The sequence below is a fragment of the Jaculus jaculus genome, chromosome 10 (genome assembly GCF_020740685.1).
Source record: "Jaculus jaculus isolate mJacJac1 chromosome 10, mJacJac1.mat.Y.cur, whole genome shotgun sequence".
NCBI classification, from domain to species: Eukaryota; Metazoa; Chordata; class Mammalia; order Rodentia; family Dipodidae; genus Jaculus; species Jaculus jaculus.
Genome location: NC_059111.1, coordinates 89242378 through 89266851, shown reverse-complemented (window position 1 = coordinate 89266851; position 24474 = coordinate 89242378). Strand labels below are relative to the sequence as shown.

The 24474-nt window shown below is 51.5% G+C and overlaps 1 protein-coding gene across 3 annotated transcripts; it reads left to right on the top strand.

Annotated features, from left to right (window-relative positions):
- The first annotated feature begins 2871 nt into the window (after positions 1 to 2871).
- On the top strand, positions 2872 to 18206 carry Prrt4 (proline rich transmembrane protein 4). Of its 3 annotated transcripts, none has more exons than XM_045160861.1 (5): positions 2872 to 3072; positions 4239 to 4943; positions 5054 to 5158; positions 5577 to 5702; positions 15860 to 18206. In XM_045160861.1, exons 2-5 carry the CDS (start codon positions 4292 to 4294, stop codon positions 17686 to 17688), a joined length of 2712 nt encoding a protein of 903 aa, XP_045016796.1. In that variant the 5' UTR covers positions 2872 to 3072; positions 4239 to 4291; the 3' UTR covers positions 17689 to 18206. The 3 variants fall into 3 exon arrangements, with proteins under 3 accessions (XP_045016796.1, XP_045016794.1, XP_045016795.1); XM_045160859.1 differs by having other exon boundaries at positions 4129 to 4943; XM_045160860.1 differs by lacking the exon at positions 2872 to 3072 and adding an exon at positions 3197 to 3796 and having other exon boundaries at positions 4129 to 4943.
- Positions 18207 to 24474: the final 6268 nt, after the last annotated feature.

Sequence of the window (24474 nt, the reverse complement as noted above, 5' to 3'; positions counted from 1 at the left end):
GGGCCTGATTTATCTTGTGTCATTGTGGGGAGGGAGTTCTGTGATCATTTTGATCAGAAAATAATGAGTTTCTGATGCTTTTCCAAAATGCACTATATTGCCCACGAGGGTCTCAGAATCATTTGTTTGCATTTCAAATAGTCATAGACCACCTCCCCCCGCCCCACCACCAGCCCAAAGTACTGTGCTAACTCTCTGAGGCAGGACTAGGCAATTCTTTGTTTAAAAGAAAACTTTAATTTTTATTTATTAAGACAGGGGGTGGGGAAAGTGGTCCTCTAGAAACTGCAAATGAACTCCACACGTGCTATTTTATGCGTGGGTACTGGAGAATTGAACCCAGGCCAGCAGGCTTTGCAAGCAAGCCCCTTTAGACGCAGAGCCATCTCTCTAGTCCCAGTAGTTGTTGTTAATTTGTTGAAACTGGGTCACATATAACTCAGACTGGCTTGGAACTCTGAACCTCCTGCTTCTACCTCCCAAGTGCTGGAATTCCAAGCTTGGATCAACATACCCAGCAGGACTAGCTAATGTTTTTGTGATTTTGTCTATTTGGTTTTTAAATTTTTTTTGGCTTTTCGAGGTAGGGTCTCACTCTGGTCCAGGCTGACCTGGAATTAACTCTGTAGTCTCAGGGTGGCCTCAAACTCATGACGATCCTCCTACCTCTGCCTCCCGAGTGCTGGGATTAAAGGTGTGCACCACCACGCCCAGCTGGTTTTTGAAGTTTTATTTATTCATTTTTTGGGGCTGGAGAGGCGGCTTAGCAGTTAAGGTGCTTGCCTGCCAAGCCAAAGGTCCTCGGTTCAATTCCCCAGGACCCACGTAAGCCATATGCACAAAGGGGCACATGTGTCTGGAGTTTGTTTATAGTGGCTGTAGGCCCTTGCACACCCATTCTCTCTCTCTCTTTCAAATAAATAAATACATAAGTAATAAAATGTATCTTAATATTTATTGGTTTTTCGAGGTAGGGTCTCACTCTAGCTCAGGCTGACCTGGAATTCACTATGTTGTCTCAGGTGAACTCTTGGTGATCCTCCTATCTCTCCCTCCCAAGTGCTGGGATTAAAGGCGTGCGCCACCACAGCCGGCTAAATAGTTTTTGTTGTTGTTGTTATTTTTTCGAGGTGGGGATCTTCTCTAACCTAGGCTAACATGGAACTCACCACCTCGCAGAGCATCTTGGTTCATTATTCTCTCCCACAGACATTTCTGAAACCGAGTATTTTGGAGGGAAGATCTTAGCTAACAGAATTATGGCACGGTGATTGACAGTTGTCATTTGGCCTGTGAGGTGTAGGAGGCACTGTTTGGTGACAGCACAACTGTTTGCTAACCATCAGGTGGTGAAGACAGGCAGAGAGACGGAGTTCAAGTTTCTGCCAACCTGCACAATCTAGACTAACATGGTAATTTTTCTAGGTTCTACTTTACTTATCTGTAAAATGGGCATCATGGGGTTGTGGCAAAGACTAGTGAGATAAGGGTGTAGAAGTGTACTTCTGCTCATAATAAGGGATTAGCACAGTGCTTTAAAACTGTTTATGGGCTGGAGAGATAGCTTAGCAGTTAAGGCGCTCGCCAAAGGACTCAGGTTCCATTACTCAGGACCCATGTAAGCCCAACTGCACAAGGTGGCGCATGAGTCTGGAGTTCGTTTGCAGTGGCTGAAGGCCCTGACACGACCATTCATTCTCTCTTTCTCTCTCAAATAAATAAATAAAAATAAAGGTTAAAAATCATGCGTTTGGGCTGGAGAAATGGCTTAGTGGTTAAGCGCTTGCCTGTGAAACCTAAGGACCCCAGTTCGAGGCTCCATTCCCCAGGACTCACGTTAGCCAGATGCACAAGGGGGAGCATGCATCTGGAGTTCGTTTGCACTGGATGGAGGCCCTGGCGCGCCCATTCTCTCTCTCTGTCTGCCTCTTTCTCTGTCTGTCGCTCTCAAATAAATAAATAAAAATAAAAATAATAAAATAAAACAAAAATGAGTGCTGCTTCCATGCTGTTCCTGATAATTAGGGCCAGGGTGAAGGAGACAGACCTTGAGGATACTCAACACCTACCAAAGCAGAGATCCAGAGGCCCTTAAGAGTTCATCACTGACGTAGACTTAAAAAAAATTATGCATTAATTTGCAAGGAGAGATTGAGAGAGAGGGAGAGAGAGAGAACAGGCACATCAGGACATCTTGCCAGTGCAAAAGAACTCCAGAAGCATGCACTACTTGCTTGATGTGGGGACTGGGGAATCGAACCCAGGCTGTCAGGCTTTGCAAACATGTCTTTCATCTCTGAGCCATCTCTTCAGCCCCCAGAGTGCATTTAATTGCTTGAGGTGCTACAGTGGTGGTGGTGGTGCTGGTGTGTGCGTGTGTGCGCGTGTGCGTGTGCGCCCGCGCGCCCGCGTGCACAGTGCCCTCGCCCGAGGGTGTGTTTCCCGGGAATGGCGTGCGCCGTGCATGTGTGCGCTGGGAGTGTGTGGCTGCAGGCGCCGGGCTGAGAACGAGGGGCCCCCCGGGGCTTATTGGCAGCTCTGGCTGAATGAGCGCGCGTGGGGGGCCGGGGCTGCCGGGCATCGGTAGGGGGCGGACCGCGGGCTGGCCGGCCGGCTGGGAGGAGGGGGAGCGAGGGAGGGAGGGAAGGGAGGAAGGAGGGAAGAAGGAGGCAGGGAGGCAGGGAGGGAGGGCCATCCGTCAGAGGCGGCTGCCGCGGAGCCCCGGCGCGGGCGCTGGGCCGGGGACGGGCTCGCGGCCAGGAGGCGGCGCCGCGGGGAGGGAGAGCGCGGCGCCCGTCCGCTGGCCTGGAGAGCGAGCGAGCGAGCGAGCGCTGTGCGGGCTGCGGACCCCGCCGGGGGTACCGGGGCACGCCGCAGGCGGCGGAGCTGCGCTCACCCGGGCAAGCCCAGGGGAGTCGCAGGGCGCGATCTCCAGTCCCGGCAGGAGGCGTCGGGGGCCACCGAGAGAACCGGGGGAGACTGAGCCGAGATCCGTGGCCTCTTCTCCGGGGACGTGCCCTCCCCCCCCCCCGCCCTCAGGCCCGCCTGAACCCCGGGGAGCGAGAGGAGCAGGTCCGTCTGTCCAGACTGGGGGAGTGGGAGTGCGCGCGAGGGTCCGTGGGTGCCTGCGGGTGTGTGGGGGGGAGCGGGTGGAGGGGGTGTGTGTAGGGGCGTGGGGATGATGGGGGTGTGTGATGTGTCTGCACAGTGTGAATGTGTGTTAGGGGCGTGTGTGTGCCTCTGGCTGTATATGGAGAGAGAGAAAGAGAATGAACCACAGAGCTTAAGTCTGAACCCATAGTGGGGTGTCCAACAAGATGGAATGTGTGTGTGTGTGTGTGTGTGTGTGTGTGTGTGTGTGGTGTGCACCCGGGCGCGCAGGGGTGTGTGCAGGGTCAGTGTGCACGGGTGCTAGGTGTGGCTGGATGGGTGATGTAAGGGTACTGGGTACACTGGCTCACCCTCCCTTCCCCCTTCCAGATATGTTCTGGGGAGGGGATCGCAGCCTGCTGCAGCTAACCCCCTTGCTCGGCTTGCCAGCCTGGCCTCTGCTCCCAGGAAGCCAGAAAAGGCCAATTGGCCCCTCCCTCAAATACTTGTGGGGTCACGGAGAGGGTAACAGGCTAAGCCCTGAAAAAGAGGGGAGGGGCTGAGGCGAGGGAGCTTCTGCCAGGCCAGGGAACCCTGCGCTCTCCGTCCGGAGCCCAGAGCAGCGTTGCCAGGTCACTCAGACCCCGTACTCTGCCCCTCCCCGGGGGCCCTGCGTTCCAGGGGTGTCTGTGAGATGAGGGTGGAGGTGAGGATCTGCATGGGCTCGGGAGGGTTTGCTTTTCCACAGCTGTATTTCTGAAACAGGCCATGGCACACAGTGGGCCTCCGGTGGATATTTGAGGAAGGAAGAAAGCCCGGCAGAGAGGGGTGGTGGAGGAGGGAGAAAATCTGCTCCTGGGAAGCCAAGTCCGTGCCCCGTGCTGAGGTTAAGGATGAGAACGCTGGATGCAGTCAGACTTTAGATCCCCGTGGGCAAAGGTTGGGAGGTAGACTGCAGAGGGGAAGAGAATTGTGTTGCCCACCTCCGCAGGTACAGGAAGCAGCGGGCGCAAAGACTCACCTTATCTCTTTCCTCAGGCAGATCACTTTGCCTCTTGATCCCAGCACCTACTGCCCTGTGGTCAGAACCTCTGCCCGAGGCTTCCCATTGGTAGCAGCTGGGCTCACTGGGCTTTTCGTCCCTCCAGAATCTTCCCGCTTGCAAGGTGCCTAAAGGAGACTCTGACGCCAGGTGGGGGCCATGGCAGGTCGTGGCTGCTTGGGGCTGGGGCTGTTCTGCTGGGTCCTTCTTGCCCTTCCTGTGGGCCCCCAGCCTGCCTCCTCAGTGCCAAGTGCCCCGCTTACCACTTTGACCCCACCACCTCAGAGTGAGGCCTCTATGCTGTCTCTCAACCTGGGACTAAACTTCAAATTCCATCTTCGGGGACCTGCTGCTGTCTGGGGGAGCCCTGTCACAGAGACTCAGCATCTCTCTCCTGGTCCGGGCCAGGAGCCAAGGGAAGCGACGGAAAGTAGGCTGAGGACTGACCCCCTTTGGGAGCTGCTGGTGGGCTCCCCTGGGAACTATCCCCCAGAATGGGGCTCTGCTGAAGGCAGTTCTACGCTCTGGGCCTCCTCTCTACCTCCCGAGTCTACATCCCCCCGTTCTGAGCCCACCAAACAGCCCGGTGCTCCTCATCAGCCCAGAATGGTCACTGTGACCTGGGCCAATGCTCTGACAGCAACGCCACCTCCATCCAGTGCTCCCAAGCCCCACCAGAGTGAGCTGGAGCTGAGGTTTGATGTGGCCCTAAGAGCGGGTGCAGCTCCTACGCTTGGGCATCGCACACTGCCCCTGCTGCCCAGCCTGCGGGCCAGCCTGGCAGAGATTGCTGGGCGCCTGGGACCTTTTGGTGAGTATCTACCCCATCTGAGGAGAGCACCTGCTGGGTACCAGCTGAGTACCCACTGCCCACTGGTATATCATATAGGAGGCAGCTTCAGCCCAGACTTCTTTTCACAGGGTTCTTTGGTACTACTCTGTCCCCACTGCGGAACTTTTCAGACCTGGGTCCCCCAGGTACAACACTACCCACAAGCGCTGTCTCTGAAGTCTCACATTCTCCAGGTGAGTACTGGTTTCATTGCCACAGACATTTATGGGACCCTCCTACATTTCAGGGGCAGTGCTAATAGCCTGACACACCCCTCCTCCCCGCGCGTGCGCGCACACACACACACACACACACACACACACACACACACACCCTTTGTGGGCTCAGGGGTATCTGAGCATGGTTTCTCCCAGGTCCTAGGACAAGGGCAACTGGTCCACGAAGCAGTTTTGTCTTTGCTATGTCGACTCGGGTTTGGCGCTTATAGCTTAGCTTATGCTGTACATGAGCTTAGCATGTGGCTCCCAATTCCGGGCTCACTGACTTCGTCAGGGCAAGCTCTAGAGCTCAGACAAGATGTTCCCCCCAAAGCCTCAGAGGCCACTGCCTGCTGTTGGGGTGGCACTTGAACCCCATGTGTTCCTGTTACAGGGTTTTTTGGTACCACTCTCTCCCCACCTCCATCTCTGGTGGAAAGAAAGTTCTCAAGCCCAAGCCTGTTGGACCCAGTGGCTTCCCTAAGCTCTGCCTCAGTTGAGCCGACACCCATGCAATATGGTAAGTACCCAACTCATTTGAACTTGACAATGATTCACTGAACACTTAACTACGTGTCAGCCACTCATCAGTGTTCTGGGACCCTTTTATGTCATTATCCTCATAAGCACACCGCCACTCAGTTCATCATCACCATGGAGAAATATGTGGGCAGGGAAGGTCCCACATGAAGTCAGGCAGTGGTTCTCTGAGAGGTTTGTTGTCACAGAGCAGGACATAGATTAATGGGTCAGAGTCACACAGCATAGGAACTCCTTCATGATTTCCACAGCATCTCGACTACCCCACCCTCCACTCCGGGCCCCTGATTTTGCTTCCCTCTCCTCCCCCACCTCACCTCAGCCTTGGAGCCTTCTCCTTTGCTGTCTGATCTGACATGACATGCTGTCAGATACTGGCTGAGCCCTCGTTGGGAAGACAGTAAAGAGGAGACTATGAACAGACAGATGCCACTTTTGCTCAAGGGAACCGTTCAGAACGTGCACCTAGGCAAGTTGGTGATGCAGAGGATTTAACCTCATTGAGCCCAGTTGTTTTCTTATCTAGGTTTTAATACTGGCACTCATTTTTTCCCCTAGGAACTGTAAAGCTTACAGATAATATAAGTTCTTGACCTAATGCCGGGGACAAAGTGGAAACTCATTAAACAGTTGCCATTAACCTTGCTTCTCTCCATCACTGCGCCCCAAATACATGTCCAACCCAGCCTTACGGGTACCTTGGCCTTGGTGCTAGCCCACGTGGGACAACACAGCACACTGGGTGGAGGACACAGATGCCCCAGAGGAGGTTCTGGTAGGAGAGGCCATGGGAGCCATGGAGGAGGGTGGCCCAAGCCCAGCTTTGTTCTCACAAGGGTTTGCTGGGGTTGTGAAGCCCCTCGGTCACCCCGTGCCAGACTCAGTCTTCCGGCTTCTCCCAGCTCCAGGCCCCACCATCCCAGTGCTTGCTCCCTCACTGGTGGTAGGTGAGGAACTGCCACTTCTCTGCCCAGCCCAGTGTGCAGCAGTGGCAGGACCCGCTGTGGAGGGTGGTGGTGGTGGTGGGGGGGGCATTCTGTGCCTCAGGGGATAGAGGCTGGCTGGCAGTCTGTCAGCTTGGATGACAAAGCTGGCCAGGCAGTTTTAATGAGTCTGGACAGTATCAGAGGCAGCCCGGCCCCGCCCTTACCCTCCTCACTGGTGGCCACAGGAGCCCAGCCTCACCCTCTCTTCCTGCTGGGCCAGCTTTTGCTCCCAACAGGGGCGTCGGGGAGAAGAGCCCACAATTGTTTCTTTATCTTTATTTTTACTTTATTTATTTATTTATTTATTTATGTTTGGGTTTTCAAGGTAGGGTCTCGCTCTAGCCCAGGCTGACTTGGAATTCACTCTGTAGTCTCAGGGTGGCCTCGAACTCACGGCGATCCTCCTATATCTGCTTCCTGAGTGCTGGGGTTAAAGGCGTGTGTCACCACGCCAGGCTTTATTTTTATTTTTTAAACATTTTATTTATTTATCTGAGAGAGAAAGAGGCAGAGAGCAAAAGAGAGAGAGAGAGAGAGAGAGAGAGAGAGAGAGAATGAGAATGAGTGTCCAGGGCTTGCAGACACTGCAACCAAATTCCAGACACATGTGCCCCCTTGTATATCTGGCTTGGATCCTAGGGAATCAGGCCTCGCGGTCCTTTGGCTTTGCAGGCAAACGCCTTAACCACTAAGCCAGCTCTCCAGCCCTATTTTTATTTATTTATTTATTTATTTATTTTTTGTTTTTAGAGGTAGGGTCTCACTCTAGCCCAGGCTGACCTGGAATTCACTATGGAGTCTCAGGGTGGGCTCGAACTCACGGCGATCCTCCTACCTCTGCCTCCCGAGTGCTGGGATTAAAGGCGTGCGCCACCACGCCCGGCTCCCTATTTTCATTTTTTGAGACACATCTCATGTAGCTCAGGCTGGCTTCAAATTGACTTTGCAGCCAAGGCTGGCTTTGAACTCCTTATCCTCCTGCCTCCACATTCCAAGTGCTGGCATCTAATATCCCTCTAAATTAGGTGCCATTCATCTTTGACTCTCTCTCTCTTTTTTTTCCTAATTCTTTCCCATCTCACCCAACTCTCCAGCTCGCCTTTGACTCTTGGGTCTTCCTTTCATTGGGACCTTTTCCCTTGGAACTGAGCTCATCTTCAGTCCATTCACATCCTGACACTTAGAAGGGGTAACTGCACCCAAGGACCTTTAGGCTTACAGTAAATACTGTCCACCCTCCGAGGCTCCCCTGTGCTCTCTGACTACCATGGTAGGCCTTGGCCACGAATGGTAACACCTGGGCCATCTAGTTGTCAAATATTTTCAATATAGCTGCCACAGAGCTTCAGTCCTTCACAGTCCTGGAGGGGGGTGGGGAGAGGGAGGGAGACAGCCACTAAATGAGCTGCAGCTCCCAGCCTCCAGAGCAGAGAGGATTCTCCAGTCCTTTGATCTGGGCAGCTGGTGGATAATCAGGCCTGGCTTTTCCAGCACTGGGCTAGTCCCTCCCTCTCCCCAGCCAGCCAGCGCTGCCTCCCCAATTACTCACACTGACATCCCATCTTCTCCCTTCCCCTCGAGGTCAAGAGGGGTCACAAGGACAGGGTGGGACCTCCCTGTAGGTTTGAATGTGCCCAGGAGTGGGATCCTGGGAAGGCAGCAAGAGGGTCTTTCTCTTCTGGATAAACTCAAAGAGACTTTTCTTCCCTCTTTCCCTAGTTCCCTCTCTCCCTCTCTCTCTTTCTTTCCTTCCTTCCTTTCTCTTTCCAGCAGGGTCTCACTCTAGCCCAGGCTGACCTAGAACCCACTTTGTAAGACAATTTAATTTTTAATTTTAAATGTATTTTTATTTATTCATTTGAGAGAGAAAGAGACAAATGGAGAAAGACAGAGAGAATGGGCACGCCAGGGCCTCCAGCCACTGCAAATGAACTCCAGATGCGTGCGCCCCCTTGTGCAACTGGCTTATGTGAGTCTTGGGAATCGAACCATGGTCCTTAGGCTTCACAGGCAAACACCTTAACTGCTAAGCCATTTCCCCAGCTTTTTTTTTTCTTTTCTTCTTCTTCTTTTTTTTTTTTAGGTAGGGTTTTGCTATAGTCCAGGCTGAGCTGCGACTCATGATGTAGTCTCAGACTGGTCTTGAACTCAAAGCGATCTTTCTACCTCATCCTTCTGAGTGGTGGGATTAAAGTTGTGCACCATTGCACTTGGCTGCCAAGGAGAATTTGTTTTCCTAGTTCAGGCTGACCTGGAATTCCCTATGTAGTCTCAGGTTGGCCTTGAATTCGCAGCGATCCTCCTACCTCTGCCTCCCGAGTGCTGGGATTAAAGGCGTGCGCCACCATGCCTGGCAATGTCAAAGAGATTTGTAAGGAAGCTACAAAATGGGGAGACAGGAGATAAGGTTACTTGAACCCTTCACAAGCAGAAGCTGGGCTTTCTCCCACCTACCTCCACCAACACCTGACCCACGTGGGGCTCTCTGGGTATGCGTTGACCCCTGAAAACAGTGCTCCTAATTCAAGACTCCCTTTCTGGGCTGGAGAGATGGCTCAGCAGTTAAGGCACTTGCCTGCAAAGTCTAAGGATCCAGGTTCAAATCCCCAGTACCCACGTTAGCCAGATGCACAAAGTGGCACATGCATCTGGAGTTCATTTGCAGTGGCTGGAAGCTCTGGCATGCTCATTCTCTCTTTCTCCATCTGCCTCTTTCTGCTTCTCTCTCTCTTTCTGTGTCTCTCAAATAAATAAATAAAAGTAGATATATTTTAAAAAAATTTAATTTAGCTGGGCGTGGTGGTGCACACCTTTAATCCCAGCACTTGGGAGGCAGAGGTAGGAGGATTGCCATGAGTTCAAGGCCACCCTGAGATGACAGTTAATTCCAGGTCAGCCTGGACCAGAGTGAGGCCCTACCTCGAAAAACAAACAAACAAACAACAACAACAACAACAAAATTAATTTATTTGAGAGAGGGGGGGAAAGAAGCAAAGCATGCCAGCGCATCCAGCTGCTGCAAATGAACTTCAGACATGTGTGCTACCTTGTGCATCTGGCTGAAATGGGTCCTGGGGAATTGAACTTGGGTCCTTTGGCTTTCCAGGCAAGCGCCTTAATCACTAAGCCGTCTCTCCAGCCCAAAATAAAATATTTTTTAAAAACTCCCTTTCTAACACATGAAGTTTCCCTTACACATTGTCTATTTGCTAGCTTTTGATTCTTATGAATGTTGAAATTTGTTCCACTGGCCACAGGGCTTGGGAGCAGGGATGAGAGATGGGGCATTTTTGTGGCCCACAAGTGAGAGGTGAAGTTGAAAGATGGTGAGATGGAGCTGATCTCTGGCAGCTACATTTTTCTGTACAACAAGGAAGGAGAAGGTGGTAAGGGGAGACAGGCTGGGGCAGACTGTGGGCTCCAGGGTGGGACCTCCCTACCTCTCTATGGAACCCACAAAGGCTGAAGGAAAACCAAGTTAACCCAGTCACTTTGCAAAAGCAGTGAGTTATGCCAGAGCATCAAAGGGGACCAGAGAATGAGGAGAGCGTAGTGCAATCATGCCAGTACCAGCCTTCTGTTTTCTCTGACCAGCATGTTCCCAGCTGAACGGCATACTAATGACTGCTGTCTACATGAGTATTCTGGGCTTGATTAAGCCATCCATCTGGTTTTCTAAATATTTTAATTTACTTATTTGTTTGTTTACTTGAGGGGGAGGGAGAGAGAGAGAGATAAAGAAAGAAGCAGATAGAGAATGGGTGCACCAGGGCCTCTAGCCTCTGCAAACGAACTCCACATGTCTGCACCACTTTGTGCATTTGGCTTTACATGGGTACTGGGGAATCAAACCTAGGTCTTTAGGCTTTATGAGCAAGTGCTTTAACTGCTGCACCATCTCTCCAGCCCCATTAATCTGGTCTTCTTTTCTCTTATTTATCCCTCCCTCCTCCTCCTTATTTTTTATTTTTCAAGGTAGGGTCTTGCTGTAGCCCAGGCTGACCTGGAATTCACTATGTAGTCTCAAGCTGGCCTGGAACTCACAGCAATCCTCCTACCTCTGCCTCCAGAGTGCTGGGATTAAAAGCATGCACCACCATGCCCTGCTATTAAACTGGTTTTCTTTGAACAGTTCATGAACTGAGAGACTATTTTAATGTTCACTCATTTGACTAAATTTTTGTCTTTCTAAGCAGGTTAGGATGTGCGGCTTTTCATCCAGAACAGAGCCTTTAGGTAGCTAAATCAATAGCTACTGAGGCCAGAAGTGGTCACACTCACACAAACCAGCTGATGCTTGGTCGGTAGTGAACATTAGCCCATTATAATGGTACCTGGTATAATCAGATACAGAGTGATTTAAAAAAAATATTTTATTTATTTGATAGAGAAAGGCAGAGAGAGAATGAGAACACCAGGGCACTGAGCCACTGCAAACGAATTCCAGACACATGTGCCACCTTGTGCACCTGGCTTTATGTGGGTACTGGAGAATTGAACCTGGGTTCTTTGGCTACACAGGCAAGTGCCTTAAGCGCTAAGGCATTTCTCCAGCCCCTGAGTGATTTTTTTTCTAATACTAAGCATTCTGAAAGTTTATACACAGTCTCATTTATTCTCATAATTGTCTTCTGCAATAGGCACTCTTACCCAGTTCAGACTTGAGAAATGTGACAGAAGGGGAACCAGGGTACATGTTGTCATTGGCAGTTGGCAGGAAGTTCTGAATGTTTACTTTTCTGACTGCTCCTTCTCTGCCTTCCCTAGTTGTCCAATTCCTTGTCCCTTCTCTCTGCAGAGCTGCCTTCTGGTCCCCTCACTCATTTCTCTTGTCCTCAAAACTGCTGTTTTTGCTTGCTCCCAGCATGAGGGAGCACTGCCTGCGGTGGAGGCCCTCCTGGGTTGTCCAGCTGGACATGATCAGACAGCTGAAACAAGGGTCATCAGGAGTCTCTCTGTCCACACCTGTTTCCTGTCTCCCCACTCTCCACCAGGATGTCTCCATCTCCTCTACAACCCCCCCCCCTCTTTTTTTTCGAGGTAGGGTCTCACTGTAGCCCAGGCTGACCTGGAATTCACTTTGGAGTGTCAGGGTGGCCTCGAACTCATAGCAATCCTCCTACCTCTGCCTCCCAGGTGCTAGGATTAAAGGTGTGCGCCACCACGCCCGGCTCCCTCCCTTTCTCTCTCTCTCTCTCTTTTTGTATCTTTTTCTCAATTTTTTTTTTTTTTTTGGTTTTTTGAGGTAGGGTCTCACTCTGGTCCAGGCTGACCTGGAATTAACTCTGTCATCTCAGGGTGGCCTTGAACTCATGGCGATCCTCCTACCTCTGCCTCCCGAGTGCTGGGATTAATTTTCTCAATTTTTATTAACATTTTCCATGATTATAAAAATTATCTCATGGTAATACCCTCCCGCCCCCAATTTCCCCTTTGAAATTCCATTCTCCATCACATCCCCTTCCCATCTCAATCAGTCTCTCTTTTATTTTGATGTCATGATCTTTTCCTCCTCTTATGGTTTTGCGTAGGTAGTGTCAGGCACTATGAGGTCATGGATATCCATGCCATTTTATGTCTGGAGGGAGCACATTGTAAGGAGTCCTACCCTTCCTTTGGCTCTTACATTCTTTCCATCACCTCTTCCGCATTCAACCCTGAGCCTTGGAAGGTGTGATTGAGATGTTACTCAGTACTCCAGTCACTTCTTTCCAGCACTATGACCTTCTGAGTCATCCCAAAGTCACTGCCATCTGAAAAGAGAAGATTCTCTACCCAAAGTGAGAGTAGCATTAATATAAGGACATAAATATTAAGAGAAGTGCTTACTGGGAAGTTTGATAAGCATAGTATATACATTTTTCCAGATATCACCAGATGTTACACCCCTAGGGCTCATGACTACCTGTTTTAAGTTTTCAGTATCAGGGATGTGTTTCCTCCCCATGGAGCGGGCCTCCAGTCCAATTGGAGGGCAGTTGGTTTCCACCATGACGGACGTGCACTATTGTACCCGCTGGCTCATTTGGGCTGCCTGGCCAATTATAAGGTTTGCAGTGTCCACTGTTGAGTATCTTTACTGGTGGTATCTCTTTCTCCCATCGAACTACATTTAGAATGGCTTCTTCCAGCTTTCTGTCAGCTGGTCTACATGGAGGAGGTTATTAGCTCAGTTCCAGCAGGATTTCTCAGTGGCCTTACAGCCCAAGTATGTACCACCCCTTTCTTCTTTCAGCTGGCCTGCAACTGCAGTCCTGCTGAGCCTGAGAGGTGAGGAAGGGAGAGCTCAGCTTCCAGCACCTTCCTTGCTGCCTGGCAGTGGAAGAATTCCTGAGTTCAACTTTTTCTTTTCCTTTTTTTTTGGTTTTTCGAGGTAGGGTCTCACTCTAGTCCAGGCTGACCTGGAACTCACTCTGTAGTCTCAGGGCGGCCTTGAACTCACGGCAATCCTCCTACCTCTGCCTCCCAAATGCTGGGATTAAAGGCGTGCACCACCACTGGCTCTTTTTTTTTTTTTTTTTAATGAGAGTTATGAGAAAGAGGGGGGGGGAGAGAATCAGTGCACCAGGGTCTCCAGCCACTGTAATCAAACTCCAGATGCATGTGCCTCCTTGTGCATATGTGCAAGCTTGCCTATGAGTCACCTTGTGCATCTGGCTTACATGGAATCTGGGGAGTCGAACATGGGTCCTTAGGCTTCGCAGGCTAAGGCTGCTAACCTTAAGCCATCTCCTGAGTTCAACTTTGTTAAGCTCTCTTCTCTGGCTCCAGGAGAGCAGTCCCAAGGCTCTTCATCCTCCCTACGCTGCCTCCTCCTGCTCCTTCTTCGCATGAGTACTGGGGATCCAAAATCAGGGGGACATGCTTGCATAACAAGCACTTTACCAACAGAGCCTTCTCCCTAGCCCAGGCCTCCCTTCTCACAATTGGCTTTTCCTTTTTCCAAGGGATGCAGAAGATATTACAGCATAGTGCCCAAGGGGTTCACTTAGTCAGATGGCATTTTTTTCAAATATTTTATTTATTTACTTATTTATGGGTGGTGGGGGGGAACAGGTGCCCCAGGGTCTCCAGCCACTGCAAACGAATTCCAGATGCATGCGCTATGATGTGTATCAGATGGTATCTTTTTTTTTTTTTTCCTTTTGAGTTTTTGAGGTAGGGTCCCACCCTAGCTCAGGCTAACCTGGAATTCACTATGTGGTCTCAGGGTGGCCTCGAACTCACATTAATCCTCCCACCTCTGCCTTCTGAGTGCTAGGATTAAAGGCATTCACCACCACTCCTGGCTCAGATGACATCTTTAAAATATATATATATTTATTAAATTTCAGATAGAGATGGGGGGATGGGCACGCCAAGGCCCCTGCAAAGAAATTCCAGACACATGTGCCCATTGTACATCTGGCTTTACATGGGTACTGGGGAATTAAACCCAGGCTAGCAGGCTTTGCAAGCAAGTACCTTTAACTATTGAGCCATCTCCCCAGCCCCTCAGATGGCATCTTAACTCAGCATGATCTCTCCAGTTATTCCTTTCTAAGAGTTCAGGGATACTCTCTGAGAACCAGGGAAGACCATTGCGATATCACCTTTTGTAAAATAAGGATGGGAAAAATGGGCATCTATATTAAGAGCCTTGTATTAGAGGACTGGGGATGTAGCTTAGGGGTAGAGCACTTGTCTATCATGCGCAAGGCCCTGGCTCTGTCCCCAGTAACAGGGATGGGAGTATTTAGCTTGAGTCTACTATAGTACCTCACGCCTATAATCCTGGCACCCAGCGGGCTGAGACACAGGGATCGTTGTGAGTTGGAGGGCAGCCTGGACTACAAAATGAGACACTGTAACAAAAGCAAAAGCCTTAGACTTGTGGGGTTTGTGGGTAAGCTAAGGCTCCAGTTATGCATAGGCTGAGGGTTGGGGTGTAGCCTGAAGGAAGGATGGTTAATAGAAAAAAAAAATTGCATTCTCCTGGGCTGGAGAGATGGCTCAGCCATTAAGGTGCTTGCTGGTAACACCTAGTGACCCAAGTTCAATTCCCCAGTACTCACATAAAACCAGATGCACAAGATGGTACATGTGTCTGGAGTTCACTTGCAGCAGCTGGAGGCCCTGGTGCATATTCTCTCTCTCTCTCTCTCTCTCTCTCTCTCTCTCTCTCTGGGTGTGTGTGTGTGTTGGGGCGCAGAGGTAGGATCCCTGTGAGTTCGAGGCTAAAGGTCAGCTTGGGATAGAGACCAAAGGGGGGGGGGTAGGGAGGGAGAGAGAGAGAAAAGCATTTTTCTTGGAGTTCTGGGGCAGGACAGTCTCACTTCTTTCCCTGATCTGGGTGGGTATGCACATGAGCATGTCTGCTTCTTGGGAAGGGGCAGTTGAAAAGGGCAGGGGAATTATCTCCTAGCACTCCAGTAGGACTTAGGCGTGGGGTGTGTCACTTCTCAGCCTTTGGATAAGATCAAGTGTAGGAGTTGAGTGTAGACAGGAGATAAGCAAACTAAAGCCAACTAAAGCCAAGAGTAGTGGTGCACACCTGTAATCAAAGCATTCAGGAGGTTGAGGCATAAGTTCGAGGCCAGTCTAGGCTACATAATGAGATTGGAAAGGGGGGGGTATAAAGGGGGTTCTGTGTGGAAATGGATGCAGACTGGTGCTCAGGTCTGGAGTCTAATTGTACTTTGCCGACCTGTGACTTTGAACAAGTCACTTTGCCTTTCTGCAAAGCCCGTTTCTTCAGCTAGCAAATAAGAGGGTCTATTTATCCAATGACCTCAGTGTCAACTATATGCCACACACTGTTTAGCCATGGAGATTCGCGTGTAGGCAGAGAACCAAACTCTACTTTGCACGGAACTTTGCGGTGAGGGTGGGTCTGGAACCCTCCCCTCCCCTCCCCCCAACTCTTTCTAGTTGGGAAGTTCTGTGACTTACCAAGAGTCTCCAAACAGTAAAATCAAGGAGTGATGGGAGGAACGTACAGAAGGGAAGGATGAGACTTCAGGTGGAGAAGTTGGGCTGGCTGGGGAGAAGGGGAGCGACTTGGAAGTCTGTGCAGGACAGGGGCATCCTAGGCGCATCCAGTCTTCTTGCAGAGGGCCAGGGTTGGAGGTGAGGCTGGCTATGGCCTTAGCCAAACATTCTTTGTCCACAGACCCCACCATCTCCACTTCTGGCCCGGATGAACCCTTTCCTGCAAACGTGGGCACTCCTTCCCTGCGACCCGCATGCGAGCCAGACTCCTGCAGCAAGCAAGAGTTGCCCGACGTGGAAGGACATCCTCCGGCCTCCCCACTGCCCCTTTTCTTCCTGACCCTGGAGGCCAATTGGGCAGAGGCCAGGGCGCACTGGGGCTTGGCCTGGGAGGCCCATGTGTATGGGGCAGGCGCGCTCTTCGGCCTGGTGGCCCTGTTGGCGCTGCTCGCCCTGGCCCTCTTGCCTTGGCGTTGCCCCCCGGGCGCCCCTTGCCTGGCCCTGCTGGATCTGCTGCTGTTCTCGGCCGGGACCACGCGGGCCTTCCCGCTTTTCTACGACGCCTACGGGCACCGGGAGCGGCTGCCTGCGCTCGCCTGGCTGCTCTTGCAGGATCTTCCGCTCCCCTGCCTGGCCGCGGGACTGGGGTTGGCGTGCCTGCTGCTGGCCCGGCCGCGGTCGCCGCGGTGCCCCGCGGGCCTGGCGGCGCTGCTGCTCCTGGGGCTGGGGCTGGCGGCCGCCGCCTCCCTGGGGAGCGCCGTGCACCGGCCGCTGCGGCCCCTGCGGCTCGCCTCGCGCGGGCTGCACGCCTTGCTCGCCGCCTTCCTCTCGGGGCTCCTGCTGGCCCTGTCCTGCTGGAGGGGCCGCAGGCGGCGGGCCGGGGCCCCCCTGGGCGGATCTGGCTTCAAGGGCGCCACCGCCGTCCCGCAGGCGCGCAGCCCGTTCGCTCCGCGGGAGTCCTGGCGGCGCGCGGCTCGCACCGCGCCGGTGGCGGGCACCTTTGGGCTGCTGAGCGGAGCCCTGCAGGGCTACGAGGTGCTGCACGCCCTGGGCTATGGTGGCCAGCCTGGTCTGGAGGGGCCCTGGCCCTGGTGGGCTTTCCAGCTGGGCCTGCGCCTGGGCGAGGTGGGCGTCGCGCTCCCGTTGGCACTGTTGGGCCTCTACCCCGCGCTCTGCAGCCCCCGAGTGCCGCCTCGCTGCTGGGCTAAGCTCTTCCACCTGTCTCCGGGACACGCCGCCCCGCTGCTGCCCGGAGGCTGGGTCGCCGGGGCTTCGGAGAAGGAGCCCCTGGGAAGCGCCATCGCGCGTGGCGACGCGGAGTTGCTGCAACTGTGCGCCCTCGCAGGACCGGGCCCGGACCTCCTGCTCCAGGGTGGCGGCTGCCGGGGCTTCGAAGGCGCAGGAGGGGCCAACGCCGTCCCGTCCTCGGCCTCCTCCCCTTGCAGCGACTGCACGGTGGACTTCCGTCCGCCCTCGCCCATCGACCTGCGGCGCAGCATCGAGGAAGCCCTGTGCAGCGAAGCGTTGCTGGCGCCTGGCCTCTTCCAGGGCTCCACCTTCGGGGAAGCCCCGCCTGGGCTCGGCCTCTACCACACCATCACGCGGGGGACTAAGACAGGGGCCGGGCCCGGTGGGAGGTCGGACAAGATCCCTGGATCCCCAGCGCCCCCCGAGCTCCCCTCTCCCGGGGCCTGGCCCGCGGGAAGCAGCGCCTCCTCCGGCTCGCTGTGTGGACTCTCGCGGGATAGCTCGTCGATGCTACTGTGCTCCAGCCCGGATAGGCCTCCCCGCTGCCCACTCGTGTGCGTGCTCAGCCCCCCACGGCCTTCAGAAAGCAGCCCCAGCCCCCCAGCGTCAGGATCCTACCAAGCCCTGACCCCACCCTCCCGCGATTCCCCAGAACCTGCTTCCGAGCTGCAGGCCGAGGAGGCCTTGCTTCGGGAACAATTCCTGGACGCCTGCCGACAGATTGATGAGCTGAGCATGGGCAGTGACACGATAGACCTGTGAAGAGTCGGCCGTCTCGCAGCCCCGGCCATTTGCCCCTTTCCGGTACTCGGCCCAAGACCTGCACACTGTAACCATCCCCCAATTCTGCCTGGCCCAGCTACCTCCCCCTGCTTCCTTCCAGGGGCCCTGATTGGGTAGGTCAGTAGCCAGGCTCTGTGAATTGGGAATCAGTGCCACCTTTTCTAGAGCCCCGGATGCTGATGCCCTCAGCTGCAATTTTAGGCTGGCAAGAGGTGTGTGTGTGGGGGGGTGTCCCACGTTCCTTGGCTTTCACCAGCAACAAAGCTCCAAGGTGCTCCGTTCCTGACCACCATTCACTACTCTGGTGCTGAGGGATAAAGGGTGTCCTCCGAAGATCTGGGGTCTTGCCTGGGCCCCCTACCTACTTATGCCATGTGCTCCTGGGACCCTTCTCCACAGATGGGGATCCATGGCCCATCCAAGTGAACTTAGAGCAGTTGAATGGGTGGCAAACCCTTTCAGAGTCAATTTATCAATAAAATATTTTCAGAGGAGAATGTTCTGAGCTTTTTAGAAAAGCTTGAATAAACCCACAATGCAGTAGTGCTACCAAAAGTGGAGCCGGTCTACCTTAGACTCCCAAGACCCTCACACAAGACCAAGGAGCAGTCTTGTTCTTCTGTGATGTGATGAGTGAGGGTCTGTGGAGCCACCCCTGGGTGCTGACTCCCTCGGAAGTGGCTGACTTTCTGACTCATCTGACTTCCTGGGGAATGGCTTTTTCTTTTTTAAAAAAATACTTTATTATTATTTATTTATTTGTTTGACAGAGAAAGAGGGAGTGAGAGAGAGAATGGGCGCGCCAGGGCCTCCAGCCACGGCAGAGGAACTCCAGATGCGTGCGCCCCCTTGTGCATCTGGCTAAAGTGGATCCTGGGGAATCGAATCTGGGTCCTTGTGCTTTGCAGGCAAACGCCTTAATTGCTAAGTCATCCCTCCAGCCCTCTTTTTGTCTTCCTCTTTTTTTAATTAATTTTTTTTTTAATTTACAAGGCGGGAGAAAGGAAGAGTGAGAGTGAATGGACACACCAGAGCTTCTTGGCCCTGCACTCAAGCTCCAAATGCAAGCACCACTTTGTGCATGTGGGCTTTATGCGGGTCCTGGGGAATTGAACCCGGCCGACAGGCTTTGCATGCAAGCACGTTAACCATTGAGCCATCCATCTCTCCAGCCTGGATATGGCTTTTCATAAAGAAGGAACACATGAGCTCCCTTTGGTAGCACATATACTAAAGGGAAGGAACACAGTCCTGAACTGTGGAGCAAGCGTTCTTCCCCTCCTCTTCCTCTTCTTTTTTTTGGGGGGGTGGTTGGTGGATTTGAGGTAGGGTCTTGCTGTCATCCAGGCTGACCTAGAATTCACTATGTAGTCTCAGGTTGGCCTCGAACTCACAGTGATCCTCCTACCTGTACCTTCCAACTGCTGAGATTAAAGGTGTGGGCCACCACGCCTGGCCAGGCCAGGCCAAGGATTCTTTTTTTTTTTTAAAGAAACTTTTTATTTTTTTAAAAAAACATTTTTTGTTTATTTTTTACTTATTTATTTGAGAGCAACGGAGAAAGAGGCAGATAGAGAGAGAGAGAGAGAGAATGGGCGTGCCAGGGCCTCCAGCCACTGCAAATGGACACCAGACACATGCACCCCCTTGTGCATCTGGCTAACGTGGGTCCTGGGGAATTGAGCCTTGAACCAGGGTCGTTAGGCTTCACAGGCAAGTGCTTAACTGCTAAGCCACCTCTCCAGCCCAAGGCCAGAGATTATTCAGTCCTCCATGAAGATGCCTGTGTTCCTAGGATGTCTGCAGAGATGGTTCAGAGGTTAAGGTGCTTGCCTGTGTGTTCCTAGGATCTTGGCCTCAGATCCCAGGGGGACAGCAGCCTAGGTGACTCAAGCCCTTCATGGAAATGTGGACACACAACTTAAAGAATGAGACTGCCTGGAGCTGGACTTCCCAACAACCAGGTTACCTGTCATGTTCACATGGCTGAGAAATCACCAAGAGGAGATTGCCTGTCCTCACCAACAGAGAGCCTCTGAGGCTGGGCTCACAACCACCCCAACCCACCTCTCTCATCTCTCATCTCTACGGCTGCGATTCTCACCGGAGACAACTTGTCCCTGCTGCCCACCCGGCTGCCCCAGCTCCAGCCCCAGCCTCCGCCTAGCTCCCAGAGCAAAACTCAATACACAGACCCACAATCTCATTCAACCCTCCCTTGCCTGGGGACATTCAGCTTTCAGCTCTGTATACTCTGCATTTTTCATTTGGCTGAAACGTAGCGGTTCAGCATGGCACAAAAGCAGGGTTTTGAATTAGGTTCGAAAATGAGAATCTGACAGCGTTTTGGCAAATGTTCTGCACATCACAGAGACCTGCAGGAGCACACACACTAAGCTCAAAGTGGAAAGACAGGAACCCCAAGTGCTTTTTCTTTCAACTGGAATCATCAGCTGGTGGGGACTGGAAAAAAGAGGCCAGGAGCCAAAAGGGAAGTAGAAAGGGAGGCCAGGAAGTCCCTGGTCTTCAGTCAGACCATGTCTGATACACTGGTGAGAGAATCCAGTGCTGCTCTCCTTGCAGGTGAAGGCACGTTTTTGGATGACAAGAGCAACCAGGGTCTCAGACCTCAGAGGGAGGAGGGGAGCCAGTCTGGAGGAGAGTGAGTGTCCTGCTGGAAAAAAAGAAATGAGAGGCAATGGTGCGGGCAGGGCTGAGGGATGGCCCTGGAGCGGTTCTGACCATCCCTCTTTCATCACTTGGCTCAGCATGGCTCAGAAATTCTTGCTGCATCCTCACTCTGGGCTAAGGCCCAGAGAACTGCCAGCTTCCTAATTACAGGCATTTCTCACTGGTGTCCTAGTGGCTGTAGTGGACCTGGTGCTGGCACCACAATACAAGGAGTGCTTGCTGCTCGGAGAAATTGCTCTCTTTCCCCTCCCACATTCTCCCTTCCATCTGCCTTTCATGTTCCTCTGCTTGCACCTAGCTCCTCTCTGCCATCTTCCTCACATCCTGGACAGCTGCTCTTTCATATTATTTTAATTTTTAATTGTTTTTCTTTTCAAATATTTTTTCTATTAACAACTTCCATGATTATAAAAAATATCCCATGGTAATGCCCTCCCTCCCCCCACTTTCCCCTTTGAAACTCCACTCTCCATCATATCCCCTCCCCCTCTCAAACAGTCTCTCTTTTATTTTTTTATTTTTTGGTTTTTCGAGGTAGGGTCTCACTCTAGCCTAGGCTGCCCTGGAATTCACTGTGGAGTCTCAGGGTGGCCTCAAACTCACGGCAATCCTCCTACCTCTGCCTCCTGAGTGCTGGGATTAAAGACATGCGCCACCACACCCGGCTCTGTCTTTTATTTTGACGTCATGATCTTTTCCTTATGATGGTCTTGTGTAGGTAGTGTCAGGCACTGTGAGGTCATGGGTATCCAGGCCATTTTGTGTCTGGAGAAGCACGTTGTAAGGAGTCCTACCCTTCCTTTGGCTCTTACATTCTTTTTGCCACCTGTTCTGCAATAGACCTGGAGCCTGGGAAGGTGTGATAGAGATATTGCAGTACTGAGCACTCCTGTCACTTCTTTTTTTTTTTTAATATTTTTTGTTCATTATTTATTTATTTATTTGAGAGCGACAGACACAGGGAGAAAGACAGATAGAGGGAGAGAGAGAGAATGGGCATGCCAGGGCTTCCAGCCACTGCAAACGAACTCCAGATGTGTGCGCCCCTTGTGCATCTGGCTAACGTGGGACCTGGGGAACCGAGCCTTGAACCAGGGTCCTTAGGCTTCACAGGCAAGTGCTTAACCGCTAAGCCATCTCTCCAGCACACCCCCCCCCCCGTCACTTCTTTCTAGCACCATGTTGCCTTCTGAGTCATCCCAAGGTCATTGCCATCTGAAAAGAGAAGGCTCTCTACCAAAAGTGAGAGTAGCATTAATATATGGGTATGAACATTAAGAGAAGTGCTTAGTGGGCCATTTGATGAGCATAGTATATACATTTAGCCAGACAGCAGCAGATGTTACACCCGTAGGGCTCATAACTACACCTGTTTTAAGTTTTCAGTATCAGGGATGTATTCCCTCCCATGGAGCGGGCCTCCAGTCCAGTTAGAGGGCAGTTGGTTTCCACCATGACAGACATGCCACTATTGCACCCCTTGGCTCATTTGGCCTGGCTGGCCAAATAGAAGGCTTGCAGTGTCCACTGTTGAGTATCTTCACTGGTGATTTCTCTCTCTCCCATGGAACTGCATGCAGAATGGCTTCTTTCAGCTTTCTGTCAGCTGGTCTACATGGAGGAGGTTATCATCTCAGTTCCAGCAAGATTTCTCAGTGGCCTTGCAGCCTAAGTATGTGGAGTCTTTAGCAATAGGGTCTTGCCATCTATTCCTGTTTTTTTTTTTTTTTTTTTTTTTTTGAGGCAGGTTCTCAGAAGGTGACCAGGAATTCACTTTGTTGTCCCACGCTCGCCTCAAACTCACAGCAATCCTCCTACCTCTGCCTCCCTAGTGCTGGATGAAAGGCAAGTACCACCACATCCTGTTTAGCTTTTTCTTTTTTAATTTATTATTTTTTTATTGACAACTTCCATGATTGTAAACAATATCCCATAGTAATCCCCCCCCCAGTTTCCCCTTTGAAACTCCACTCTCCATCATATACCCTCCCCCTCTCAATCAGTCTTTCTTTTATTTTGATGTCATGATCTTTTCCTCCTATTATGATGGTGTGGTGGTTTGATTCAGGTGTTCCCCATAAACTTAGGTATTCTGGAAGCTAGGTTCCCCAGCTGATGGAGATTTGGGAATTAATGCCTCCTGGAGACAGTGTATTGTTGGGGGCAGGCTTATGGGTGTTATAGCCAGTTTCCCCAAGCCAGTGTTTGGCATACTCTCCTGTTGCTATTGTCTACCTTATGTTGGCTAGGGGGTGACGTCTACTCTTTGCTCATGCCATCATTTTCCCCTGCCATAGTGGAGCTTCCCCTTGAGCCTATAAGATAAAAGAAACCTCTTTTCCCACAAGCTGCTCTTGGTTGGGTGATTTCTACCAGCAATGCGAACCTGACTGCAACAGTAAAGTGGTACCAAGAGTGGGGTTGCTGCTAGACACCTGACTGTGTGGCTTTGGCCTTTTGGAACTGATTTTCAAGAGGAATGTGGAAGGATTTGAAACCTTGGCCTAAGAGACACCTTGCAGTGCTGTAAGTACAGCTTGATGGACTATTTTGGTCAGAATTGAAAGGCCTGAATACAGTAAGAACTATGGACTGTGAGGTTTGGCTCATGAGGATGAGAAAGAGCTTTGCTTAGACTGGGCTAGCAGTTTGTGTGAAAAGCTTGGTGTTGTGCCCATGTCCTAAGAAGTTGTGCAGGGTTGCTTTGCATAGAAATGGACTGGTATGAGCAGAGGGATATGGCACACAAAGAAAAATCTTTGGGTAAACTGCTGCCCGTTTAACTGAAATTGTTTGAGAGATTACAACCTTTGAGATTGGACCAACTGACCTGCACTGGGGCAACAGGAAGAATGTAGACTCTTTTGGAGGATTCTGAGTGCTCAAGAAGTGTCCTGTTCTTCAAAGTGCCTTATTCCCCCTTGGATTAACAAATTGGCACCCTATCTGGTATTATGGAGTATAAGAAAGGCAGGAAAGAGAGGGTCATTGAATTTGCAACACAGTCTTGTGTTTTGGAAATGGCCATGGGCAGTGTGAAGCAGGTTTGCTGGTTGCCTGCATGGAAACCCAATGGAGCCATGAGGATGAACCGTGGATTGCAGTGGAGACCCAGTGGAGATGTCGGGACCATGAGATGGCTGCTAAGGAAAGCTGCCAGCCTTGATGAAGTTTTCCAGGACTGTGAGTAGCCTAGCTGGAGGGGCAGAATTGGAATACCAGAGACTAATTGCTGGTCAGAATTATAGAACTTGGAGATTTGTCACTGGCTAGAGATGTTGGACTTGAAGTTACAGTTTGATGTTTGCTCTGGTTGTTTTAAATATTGTATTGGTTGAATATTTCTTTGCTATGCCCAATGCCATCTTTTGCAGTGTGAATGTTTGTTCTGTGCCATTATGGTTTTTATTTATTTTTTTTTTGAGGATTTTTTGGCATTATGGCTCAGTTAAAAGATCTTGGACTGTGGGGATGTTTGAACATCATTAGGATTGATAAAAACTTTTAAAGTTGGATGGAATGCATTGTATTTTACATCATGTATGATTATAAGTTTTGGGGTCCAGGGGTGGAATGTGGTAGTTTGATTCAGGTGTCCCCCATAAACTTAGGTGTTTTGGGTACTAGGTTCCCCAGCTGATGGCAATTGGAAATTAACACTTCCTGGATGTGGTGTATTTTTGGGGGTGGGCTTATGGGTGTTATAGCCAGTTTCCCCATACCAGTGTTTGGTACACTTTCCTGTTGCTATTGTCTACCTTATGTTGGCCAGGGGGTGATGTCCACTCTCTGCTCATGCCATCGTTTTCCCCTGCCATTGTGGAGCTTCCCCTTGAGCCTGTTAGCCAAAATAAGCCTCTTTTCCCCACAGGTTGCTCTTGGTTGGGTGATTTCTACCAGCAATGTGGACCTGACTGCAACAGATGGTCTTGAGTAGGTGATGTCAGGCACTGTGAGGTCATGGATATCCAGGTCATTTTGTGTCTGGAGGAGCACGTTGTAAGGAGTTCTACCCTTCCTTTGGCTCTTACATTTTTTCTGCCACCTCTTCCTCAATGGACCCTGAGCCTTGGA

What these genes read in the sequence shown, in the direction of transcription:
- Prrt4 (XM_045160861.1), top strand. Translation starts at nt 4,292, where the DNA reads ATGGCAGGTCGTGGCTGCTTGGGGCTGGGGCTGTTCTGCTGGGTCCTT. An exon ending in TGGGCGCCTGGGACCTTTTG is followed by an intron (nt 4,944 to 5,053) that starts GTGAGTATCTAC and finishes TTCTTTTCACAG; the next exon opens with GGTTCTTTGGTACTACTCTG. An exon ending in GCCGACACCCATGCAATATG is followed by an intron (nt 5,703 to 15,859) that starts GTAAGTACCCAA and finishes CTTTGTCCACAG; the next exon opens with ACCCCACCATCTCCACTTCT.